This window comes from Tachysurus vachellii, chromosome 2 (genome assembly GCF_030014155.1).
Source record: "Tachysurus vachellii isolate PV-2020 chromosome 2, HZAU_Pvac_v1, whole genome shotgun sequence".
Lineage (NCBI taxonomy): Eukaryota > Metazoa > Chordata > Actinopteri > Siluriformes > Bagridae > Tachysurus > Tachysurus vachellii.
The window spans coordinates 15,257,955-15,269,922 of NC_083461.1; the positions used below are offsets into that span (position 1 = coordinate 15,257,955).

An 11,968-nucleotide genomic window follows, 5' to 3' on the forward strand; every position below is an offset into this window, starting at 1 on the left:
AATTACAGATGCAGCGGCTCAAAACTGTTCTTTTTCAACGTGTGACTGACCTTAGTCAGACATCCATCACACCTTTATCACACTTTTTTCAGACTGTTGTCATGAGCCCCCCTCTCTACAGACAATCAAGGACGTGTGAATATTCTAATGTAGCCACCCCCATTTTTAGCTGTTGTAATGCAATTCCAGGGCACAACCTGAAGATGGGGCTTTGCTCACAAACACTTTCTGACCCTGACTTTACAGGTCAGAGACAACATTTTTTTAAGAGCATAGAAGCAGTTTTCTCTTTCACCTTTTACCTGTCCAGCAGGAAGATAGTAGGAAGGACCTGAAACTTTAATGTCATTATCACACACTGGAGAGAGACAGACAGACAGATGGATGTTGTATTTGGTGACAGTGTGGGTTTTGAACTTGTGCAAATTAAAGTTATTATATATATGTATAAAACATGATAAAACATGCATCACCAAGCGTAACAACACTGCACTATTAGAGACATCAGTTTTAATAGGAATCCTCAGATTTTTTTTTCATTTTTCATTTCATTTTTACTTACCAAAATGAAAACTAAGACAAATATACTGTATTGCTAGAGCGTGATTTGATCTGAGGTATTTTCATGACATGCATCTAGGACCTGTTTAGACTTTAATCCTCTTATTACAGTATGTTGCAGGTCAAATTGACCAATAAATATATTCCCTGCTTCATAGCATAAGTACTGCATTATCAGAACTGTCAGTCGTCACATCATCCGTGTACTGTATGTTACACACACTACTGCTGCTGCATATTGTACAAAAAGCATAATATTGCACAAAATATTTATTTGCTTCCCACACTTTATGTACATAACTGATCAGTCATATATTCTGCATTCATATTTAATACTCATGATGTCTATTGTATCACATCTGCATTGTCTTGTATAGTCTGTATTATCTTGTATAGTATAGTGTTATTTATGTCTGTACTTTTGAGAGTCACAAACAGCTAGAACCAAATTCCTTGTGTGTGTCAGCACACTTGGATTCTGATTCTGATTCAGATATTTCTTAAGACCCCTTGTTTGAGAATACCACACACATCAACATAATGGTATACGTTTGACTTTACAGAGCTTGGTGGTCTCCTAGTGCGCTCTCTGGTGGATCTTTTCTTGGATATGGAGGCAGCCACAGGACAAGAGGTTGAGCTGTGTCTGGAGCGCATTGAGCGGGCCAAAGCTCAGAAGAGAACATTCCTCCGACAGTCTCTTGAGGTAACAATGCTTGCTATATACTCTTCAACATAGAGAAGTCACAGGGATAAGAGGTATTGTGAGAAATTGAGTCTCAGGTGTGATGTATCATTTTTTTCCAATAGGCTCATTTGATCTCACTTTATTTTGACACTAAGAGGTACCAGGAGGCTTTGCAGTTGGGTGAGTTATTTTACAGAAAGTTCCTTTCCCCCTCCTAAGTGCAGTTGATTTTAAGCATTGATTTTGTAGCTGTTGCTTGATTAATGGAGCTGATGCAGTGTAAATAATTCTAAAATGTACTGTTCATTTGGAAAAAAATGGTGTGTTGAAGAATTGAGACATGATTATCAATTTTTATTATATGCAAGGATTTTTTTATTTTGTGTGGATAATCTGATTTGTTTTTCCAGGCTCCCAGTTACTCCAGGAGCTCAAGGAGATGCATGATAAAGCTTTACTTGCGGAAGTCCAGCTGCTTGAGAGTAAAATTTATCATGCACTCAGTAACTTGCCCAAGGCCAGAGCTTCCCTTACCTCTGCCAGAATCACAGCCAATGCCATCCAATGTGCACCCAAACTCCAGGGGGCTTTGGACATGCAGTCAGGTAAGTGTTAACACACAATGCCCAGGCAGTAAACACTATAGTGCCATGGTTGTTTATTGTACATATTGAGATACTGGAACTGTGTTCATATTACCTGTCAGTTATAATTCATTTTCAGTGTTTATTGCCTTGCACTGTAATGGCCGAAATGATAATTATAAATATATTGCTCAACTTTAGAGCAAATTCATTTTAAGGAATAGAATATTATTTTACATTTTTATAATATTATCCTGTTCAGGAAACATGGCTTTCTTTCTAAGCTTAATATCCCTTCATGTATTGTCTCTAACATGAGATGCTTCCATGCTCTGCAGGCATTATCCATGCTGCTGAAGAGAAGGATTGGAAAACAGCTTATTCTTACTTCTTTGAGGCTTTTAAAGGATATGATTCCATCGACAGCCCCAGTGCCATAACTGCGCTGAAATACTTGCTTCTCTGCAAAATAATGCTAAACTTGTAAGTAAAAGAGCAGCTGGTAGAGACTCTCTTTGGAGAATAAATTGCAGTTGTTTTTGTCCAATTTTGGGTAATGTTTTTTAATTATGTAAGAGTCCATTAGATAATGCTGGATTATTTGCAGGTACATTTGTTGTTAAAATAATGGCTATTTCATCAGTGCAATCACAAATGGCCAATAAATATCTGTTAGTAGATAAATCTTAGGACATGATATTGGAAGTAATTTTCACACATTAAAGGTGGGGTGTACGATGTTTGAGAAATGCTTCAGAAAGCTTTGAGAAATGCTTTGAGAAATGCTTCAGAGTCGGGCCGACAAACAAAACAAACGTGTAGCCAATGAGCAGAAAGAGGCGTGTCTTGTCGATATGCAGTGGAGAGAGTGTTCAGTGCTCATGTGTGACATTAGCAGAAAGCGATTGACGTGGCAGATAAAAATGAAAAGCAAAAAAAAGCTTACGATAAGGCAAGAAGCAGGACCCGTGTTAATATACTGTAGGATCAGCTTTCCAGCGCTGGAGAGAACTGAAGGAGTGGGAAGGCCTGCGATGGGATGCCGAGGTTGCTTTTTTCATTTACATTACATTACATTTACAGCATTTGGCAGACGCCCTTATCCAGAGTGACGTACGTAAGTGCTTAAATCTCATTGGATACATTAATGCTGGCTCACAAGGTTACATACTTAAGATACCATGAGCTTAAAACTTTGTTCAAAGTTACAATGAAAAAGTGTCAGTTTTTAAAAAAAAATAAATGCAGAAGATATGGAAAGAAGTGCTAGTTGAAATGTTTCCTGAATAAGTAGGTCTTCAACCGCCGTTTGAAAATAGCCAGTGACTCAGTTGTCCGGGCCCCTAGGGGAAGTTCATTCCACCACCTTGGTGCCAGAACAGAGAAGTCTTGAGAGTCTTGAGAGTCTTGTAGTATACTTGCCTCTTACCATGAGAGATGGTGGAACCAATCGAGCAGTGCTGGTAGCTCGGAGGGTGCGGGGTGCAGTGCGAGGAGTGATGAGGGCTTTGAGGTAAGAGGGAGCTGGTCTGTTTTTGGTTTTGTAATTCAGCATCAGTGTTTTGAATCAGATGCGTGCAGCTACCGGAAGCCAGTGGAGGGAACGCAGCAGTGGGTTGGTGTGTGAGAACTTAGGCAAGTTGAAAACAAGTCATGCAGCTGCATTTTGGATCATTTGCAGAGGACGAATTGCGTTCGTAGGTAGACCTGCCAGCGGTGCGTTGCAGTAATCCAGTCTTGGATTACTGCAACGTGTTACCCATGTGACGAAATAACTTCATCAAGAGAGTGAGTATTCAGGGAGAAAAGAAGTAGACCAAGTACTGAGCCCTGTGGGACACCAGTGGAGAGTCTGCGTGGAGCAGATGTCACTCCCCTCCATGTTACCTGATATGAGCGTTCTTCCAGGAAGGAAGCGAACCATTCCCAAGCTGATCCGCAAATCCCACTCCTGAGGGTGGACAAGAGAGTCTTGTGGTTGACCGTATCAAACGCTGCAGAAAGGTCAAGGAGGATAAGGACGGATGACAGTTTGGCTGATCTAGCAACATGTAGTTTCTCAGAGAGGGCTGTCTCTATGGAATGGGCTGCTTTAAAGCCAGACTGGTTGGGATCTTGGGTTGTTCTGTGAGAGATAGATGGAGCAATCAATACAGGGGTGGGACCCATTTGGGTTAGGCAGGGGCGATTCTAGAATTTTCATTTTAGGGGGGCTCAGCCCCCAGGGTAGGGTTGTATACTAATAATTATCAATTTGCCACTTCTATAAATCAATTACTTAAAAAAAATCACAAATCCCTTTACTCTTACTCTAATATATGTATCACGATACACTAATGATTCATATATATAATTAAAATTATGTTTAACAAAACAAAATAACTCACATGATGTTTCTCTCTCTGTGCCATTTAGTGCTTTCAAACAATATAATGATGTGTGTCTTTAATCTTTGCATGGCTGCATATTTGTAATGCCGAAATACACAATAATATGTTTTACATTTTAAAAGGTCAATTAAAATAAATCATGGTCGTTTTCTAAAGTATGTTTTCATGGGTGTTAATCGCTTCATTTTTTTTGGAAGAAAAAACAACTATCACACTGAGATAAGGGCTGAAGTTGAACGCAGCGAAGACGCATTGGATGAGAAACCGAACTGTGTATTGGTCCAGTAAACTGCAATTACAAGAACTGCACCGATGCAGATGTCATATCATAGCAATCCATCAATAAAAGCACACACACCTTGTACTCTCTGATGTTCGCTCTGCTCGGCGTCCCTGCGGATTGAAAAACGCGCTGAATCCACGCAGACTCAGTTCAGGGGAGGAGCCGAAACACGACGCAGGTTGTCGCCGCTTCAAATGCGTTTTTAAAGGGGATGAAGCGATCAAAAATATAATTAATCAACTAAATTTTTAGGGCCTAGTGATGCCCCTGGAGTTAGGGGCATGTTTGTTTTGGTGATTTCAAATGTCAACATTGGCTTTCAAACATCGTACACCCCACCTTTAACTGGAAGTATTTATACACAGACACAGCGATGGCTCGACCTACATGCACTCTAGCAAATGACAGGCAACTGTTCATTTTCACTGAGCCAGGGCTGTCAAGTGTCACGCATTGAGAGTGACAGTCACGCATTTGGGTCTTTTGTCACACTCTCCTGCCACACACTGTATTTCTCACGTAGAAAAATTACCTAAATTACCATAACCTATTTATGATATATTTAATATGCCGCAGCGCCCAAAATGTATCAGTCCACACCGCTGTCTCTATGGAACCGGGCAAGCGTGTCTCCCCTGGAGTTCTTAGTCGAGCCTGCCACTTATCAGCCAATCAAAAAAAGAGGCTACACAATAGCCAATCAGAAAATAGCACTATTGTATATGGGTAAGATTTAATGCAACAACCAATGAAAACAATAGAAAGACATTCATTAGAGAGGGTATTTTCGATGGTCGGTTTGAACAAAACCTCAACGCAAAACAGGTTGTCTCTGGACGGGACACTGTCCTCAATCATGACCCTAAAAATGGCTGGGCTTGAGCGGAACTGTGTTAAATGGGAGCCAACATTACAAATGTTTTTACATTTTTTACACATTAATAAATGGAATTTAAACAAATACTTTGTATTTAGTTAAAATGTGGTCAGTGAACCTGGTGAAACACAGTTTTTTTTTGTTTTTTTTTTTGGGTGTTGGTGGTGGTGGTGGTGCTGTGGGGTTGGAAATGTCACTTTTGCCTGTTTTTTAAAACTTGAGAGCCCTGCTGAGCTATAAATACAATAACTGAATGAGATTTGTATATTATTTGCCAATTATGTATGGTTCAGTACCACAACAAATCTTATTACCTCAAGTGATACCTTTGAGTAGTCCAGTAGTTATTTTGGACAGATGTTTCTTCAGTTCCCATCCTGGTTCAGATTTTATTGTGTGAATTTCAAAAAAGTAAAATAGAAAAGTAGGCCTTTAAAGGAAGTAGCAGAGATCAATTGGTGTGTTTGGTAGCATGCTTTGCTAATCTCCCTACGAATCCAACATGTTGTCATGCGGATACGGAGGCGGAAGCCGAAGTAGCAGCAAATAAAGTTTTATTCTAAACAAAAAAGGCGGAGCCAACACAAATACCTGCTGCAAAAAAGGAATAATCCAGTGGTGCGCTCCGAGGGCGCGGCCCACATTGTCCTGAACTGATGAGAGGCAGTCTGTGAAATAAAGTCCACTAGCATGTTTGGAGAAGCGCAGCGCCGGGCTGAAAACGGGGGAACATAATCCGCTCGGCGTAACTCAAGAAGCGATTCTGGGAGGAGAGGGAAAGTCCGTGATGCGCGCCGAAATGGACGTGCAGCCGAGGCGAGAGCGAGGAGTCCGAGACGAACGGTTAGTAGCGGGGAAAGCACACACAAAAACGTCCGACACAAACCTGCACACATCGACAGGAGCAAACGGATACATATAATAAAGGACCGGGAGTGTGTGTGAAGTGAATGTTCATATAGGCGGTGAAATGAGTGTGTTGATGAGAGTCAGGTGTGTGGTTAGTATGATGGCAAGGAGCTCCTTGTGGGTGGGACGCGCACGGGAGATGTAGCAGGGTGCTCCCTGACACCACCCCCTCCCCCAGGGGCGGCACCCGACGCCCCAAAGCCGCGACGAGGCCTGCCCCCGGCACAGGGTGCCGGGCGGCCAGGGTGCGCGCCGTGGAAGTCCACCAGCAGCGCAGGGTCCAGCAGGTCCTGACGGCCCACCCAGGCACGCTCCTCCGGGCCGTACCCCTCCCAGTCCACCAGGTATTTGAGGCGACCCCGGCGCCGACGGGAGTCCAAGATGTCATGAACAGCGTAGACCACGGGCTGTGACACGGGCGAAACACAGGGCTTGTGTAGAGACACATGAAAGGTGGGGTGAATGTGGTACCTGGGTGGCAGCTCCAGCCAGTATGCCATGCCGCTGATCTGACCGGCCACCTTGAATGGCCCGATGAACCAAGGGCTCAGCTTGCGACAGGGTAACCTCAGCCTGAGGTCCCTCGTGGACAGCCACACCAGATCCCCTGGGCGGAAATGCGGCGCCTCCAGTCGCCGAGCGTCAGCATCCCGGCGGGTCTTGCGGACGGCCCTGCGTAGCTGAGTGTGCGCCGACTCCCAAACCCTGTGGCTCTCCCTGAACCAGTAGTCCACGGAGGGCACGTCGCAAGGCTCGTCGGACCACGGGAACAGAGGAGGCTGGAATCCCAACACACACTGAAAGGGGGTGAGGCCCGTAGAGTCTTGGCGGAGTGAGTTTTGGGTGTACTTGGCCCACGGCAGGAAACGGCACCAGTCACCCTGGCTCCGGCCGCAGTAGGTCCGGAGGTACCGGCTTAGCTCCTGGATCTTATGCTCCACCTGGCCATTGGACTGTGGGTGATAGCCTGACGAGAGGTTCACTGAAACCCCCAGGAGCTGGAAGAAGGCCCACCAGACCCGTGATGTGAACTGGGGTCCACGATCCGACATGATCTCCTCCGGGAGGCCGAAGTTCCGGAAGACATGATGGAAGAGAGTCTCCACAGTCTCAAGGGCAGTCGGCAGGCCCTTCAAGGGCACGTGGCGAACCGATCCACTGCCACCAGGATGCAGGTGTTCCCTTCCGACCTGGGAAGGTTGGTAACGAAGTCGACCCCCAAGTGAGACCAGGGACGTTGGCGCAGGCGGGGCAGCCTCGGACGTAGTGGGTCACTTCCTGGACCATCCCGGGCCACCAGTAACGGGTCTGCACGAGCTGGACTATCCGTTTCTCCCACGGGTGGCCTGAGCCTGGTCCTTCGTGAACAGACTGGATGAGCCCACGCTGACAGGGGGTGGGAACGTAGACACGTCCCTCAGGGCAGCTCCCTGAAGCGGGCTCCTGGCAAGTGGCCGCCTGGATCTCCTGATCGAGGTCAGAGGATAGGACCCAGAATGAGTGCAGGAGGAAGGATTGGTTCTGGGTCACTGGGCTCCTCGGGTCCGAACATCCGGGAGAGAGCGTCGGCCTTTCCGTTTTGTGCTCCGGCCCGGTATGTGATGTGGAAGAGGAACCGAGTGAAAAAGAGGACCCAGCGAGCCTGTCTGGGGTTGAGCCTCCGGGCCTCCCGCAGGTACTGCAGGTTCTTGTGGTCGGTGACCACCGTAAACAGGTGCTCGCCCCCTCCAGCCAGTGTCTCCACTCCTCTAGGGCTAGTTTGAGCCAGGAGCTCCCGGTTGCCGATGTCGTAGGAGAGCTTGTGAGAGTAGATGGCGCAGGGGTGGAGCTGCAGAGGGGTTCCTGACCACTGAGAGAGAGCGGTGCCGATGCCGGTCGAGGAAGCATCTACCTCCACCACAACCGGCTTCCGGAAAAGGCCTCCTGAGCCTCTGGGGTCCATCTCAGGGTCTTTACCTTCCCCCGGAGAAGAGACGTGAGGGGGGCGGTGACTTGGCTGTACACTTGGATGAACCGGCGGTAGAAGTTGGTGAAGCCCAGGAATCGTTGGAGCTCCTTGACGGACTCAGGGACCGGCCAGTCCCTTATGGCTTATACCTTCCCCTCATCCATTTGTATGCCCTCCGCACTGATGACGTACCCCAGGAAGTGGATCTTAGAGCGGTGGAATTCGCATTTGGAGCAGTTGAGGTATAGCTGATGGGAGAGCAGTACCTCCAGGATGACATGCACGTGCCTCCGGTGCTCCTCCAGGTTCCTTGAGTAGATCAGGATGTCATCAGTGTGCACCATGACGTACCTCTGACACGGTACTCGTAGTGGCCTGACGGCATGATGAAGGCGGTCTTCCACTCATCTCCCTTCCTGATACGCACCAGGTTGTACGCGCTGCGGAGGTCGAGCTTTGTGAACACCCTCGCCTCCCTTAGATCCTCCAGCACAGATGGCACCAGCGGGAGGGGGTAAGGGAGTGGAATGACCTGAGTGTTCAGTTACCTGTAGTTGATGCAGGAACGAAGCCCGCCGTCCTTCTTTCCCAGGAAAAAGAAGCTGGAGGCGGCCGGGGAGGGGGAGTGTGTGATAAACCCCTGGTGGAGTGCCTGCTGGATATACTCCTCCATCGAATGTTGTTCGGGAGCCAACAGGGGATACACCCGACCCTTGGGCAGCTTAGCGTTAGGAATCAGGTCAATGCTGCAGTCACAGGGCCGGTGAGGGGGGAGACGAGTGGCTGCCCATGAGCAAAACACATCCTGAAACTCCTGGTAGCATTCTGGGACCTGTACCCGTGAGGGGGCTGTGGCTTCCTCCACCCGAGTGGCACCCACAGTGGCCCTGTGGTTTCTGGACGGCAGCTGTGTGAGGCAGTGCTCCTTACAGTGAGGGCTCCACTCAAGGATGTCGCAGGGGTCCCAGGAACACCTCGGGGCGTGTTGTTGTAACCACGGCCTCCCTAGGATCACGCTGACAGTGGAGCTCTCCAGCACCAAGAATCGAATCTCCTCCCGATGAAACAATCCCACCTGCAGCGTGATGATCGGTGCGCGGTGCTTCACCCAACCTCGGCCCAGTGGACGTCCCTGGATGGTTTGGACACATGTAATCAACATTTTTGGAAATCAAACAAACACTGTTTAGGGAAAAAGTTTCTAATTGTGTTTTGTAACATGAATACTGCCAAAAAAAACTGCTGAATACAGTCATGTGACACCAATACTGGTCTCTACACATCCAAAAGACAGACTATAAATACTAGTGACTGTTTTCTCAGTTGTGAACATAGCATCATACTGTTAGCAGACAATCTGTGGTCTGTACACACTCCTGAAAATCTCACTTTGTCCTCAGGCCAGAGGAAGTCCAAGACTTGATCAGTGGCAAATTGGCCTTGCGTTACGCCGGGAGACAGGTAAGCCTTGTTTCCTTTCTGTATTTGTGTTTGTTTAAGGATTGTATTCCTGTGTGTGTACAAATTGTGCATGTCTCCTTTTGTGCCTTTTCTTTATAGTCTGTATTGTCTTGTATAGTCTGTATTATCTTGTCTTGTATAGTATAATGTTATTCATGTCTGTACCTTTGAGAGTCACAAACAGCTGGAACCAAATTCCTTGTGTGTGGAAACACACTTGGCCAACAAACCTGATTCTGATTCTTATTCTCATAACAGACAGATGCGCTAAAGTGTGTAGCGCAAGCCAGCAAGAACAGGTCATTAGCAGATTTTGAAAAGGTGAGAGTTGCTGATGCTTACATAGGCAAATTCAAGGTTTTTCTTTTGCTTTATTGCCTAAGCCTGTTTTCTTGTGCATGTCCAAACATGAAGGCGCTGAAAGAGTACACAAAAGAGCTGAGAGATGATCCCATCATCAGCACACACCTGGCCAAACTCTATGACAACCTGCTGGAGCAGAACGTTATCCGGGTCATCGAGCCCTTCTCCAGAGTACAGGTAATTTATGTATTGGTTTAGTTGTTAGTGCTGATATTGTAGCTTAATGCTGCCTTTGGTTTTTATTGGATTGTTTGGCTTTATTGCTTTCTGCCTTTGATGGTCTTGTTTCATTTCATTTCCCAGATAACACACATATCAGATCTCATCAAACTCTCAAAGGTAAGTTACTTCTGTAGCTTGGACCATATTGAATTTGTTTGCGATTTTGGAGTCACAATAGCCTTAATATTACTTTACAGAGCAAAACACACACATTTGATTTTGTCACATATACATTATAATATAATAATACATGCTTATTAATGACGTGAAATCAGAATCCGCTAATAATTGAAGCTGACATCTAACCATTCTGTCTGAGCTTGTGAACCTGGAATCTTTATTGCTTTGTCTTGCAGGGTGATGTTGAGAGAAAGTTGTCAAAAATGATCCTGGACAAGAAGTTTCATGGTAAGCCATTCAAGTTCATTCACCTGGAGGTGTTTGAGATGTTACAGATAAGACTGCTATAAACACTTATATTAGCAAGAGTTGGACATTGGACTATCATAACTCACATGTGGGTCGTCCCCCAAACGTCTTGACACAATGTTGAAGCACACTACTGTGTCGAATGCCTTATTATGCTGTAGCATTATTTCCCTTCACGAGAACCCTGTTTCAGAATGACCATGCCCCTGTGCACAAACCCAGCTCCATAAAGACAGGTTGGAGTGTAAGAGCTCAAGTGTTCTGCACAGAGCCCTGACCTCAACATCTCTTTGGGATAAACTGGAACATCAGTTGCATCCCAGTCCTCCTCACTTGACTGATCTCACTTTTTTCTGAATGAGCAAATCCCACGGTCAACTCCATCATGTAGTGGAAAGTCTTTTCAGAAGAGTGGCAAATGGGGAATAAATCTGCATTGGGATTTGGGTGTGATGTCTATATAGAGTAACTCAAAGCCTCTCTTTATTCTAGGCATCCTCGACCAAGTTGAGGGAGTCCTGATCATATTTGAGGATCCTGTTGATAAGACCTACGAGGCAGCCATTGGAACTATCCAGAACATGAGCAAAGTTGTGGACTCACTGTACAACAAAGCTAAGAAGTTAACATAGGTTTGTTTCAAATTTAATGCACTTTAATTTTTGTATCCACTGATAAAGCTCTGTACCCATAAATATTTCAACTGTTAATGTTTGTTTTATTTATTTAAATTACTTGTCTTTTGACCTGTGGTATGAATTATTTTTTTGTTCGTCTCTTCTACAGAACAAACACAAAGGATGCTGCTCTGCAGAGTGGATGTGTGTGAGTGTATGTCTGCATCTGTGTGGCCAACATGTGGAAACTTTTTTTTTTGTCAAGGCGAGAAGGGACAATGTAGAGTAAGAATCACAAATTTCAACGGGATTCACTTGTTCCAACTGAGTTTTTAACTCCTCTTTCAATGGACAATTTCATCCTTCTCTTCTTAATTTTGATGTTTTTTCCTCCTCGATGTATCTCTCATCAGCCAACATGGCCATCAGGGAATATTGTACAACTACAATAAAGTCTCATAAAGTCACCGTATAGCATTGTATAACTCTTCTACGGTTTAAGTTACAGCCTCTTAAGGTGCAATACTGACCTCACTGTGGGAAAAGGGGGAACTGTGGGTAATTGTGGCTGTCTCCTTTAGTCATCATAGGGAACATGTATTATCCTGTGTGCAGGAGGATACCATTAGGAAGTGA

General features: G+C 45.6%; 1 protein-coding gene across 1 annotated transcript; it reads left to right on the forward strand.

The window, feature by feature from the left end:
• Positions 1 to 1,171: 1,171 nt before the first annotated feature.
• Positions 1,172 to 11,799, forward strand: LOC132857818 (26S proteasome non-ATPase regulatory subunit 11B-like). The gene is made up of 11 exons (XM_060887894.1): positions 1,172 to 1,267; positions 1,372 to 1,429; positions 1,660 to 1,854; positions 2,172 to 2,316; positions 9,641 to 9,701; positions 9,960 to 10,022; positions 10,116 to 10,241; positions 10,368 to 10,403; positions 10,643 to 10,694; positions 11,208 to 11,347; positions 11,502 to 11,799. The coding sequence occupies exons 1-10, from the start codon at positions 1,172 to 1,174 to the stop codon at positions 11,345 to 11,347; spliced, it is 972 nt and encodes a 323-aa protein (XP_060743877.1). The 3' UTR covers positions 11,502 to 11,799.
• Positions 11,800 to 11,968: the final 169 nt, after the last annotated feature.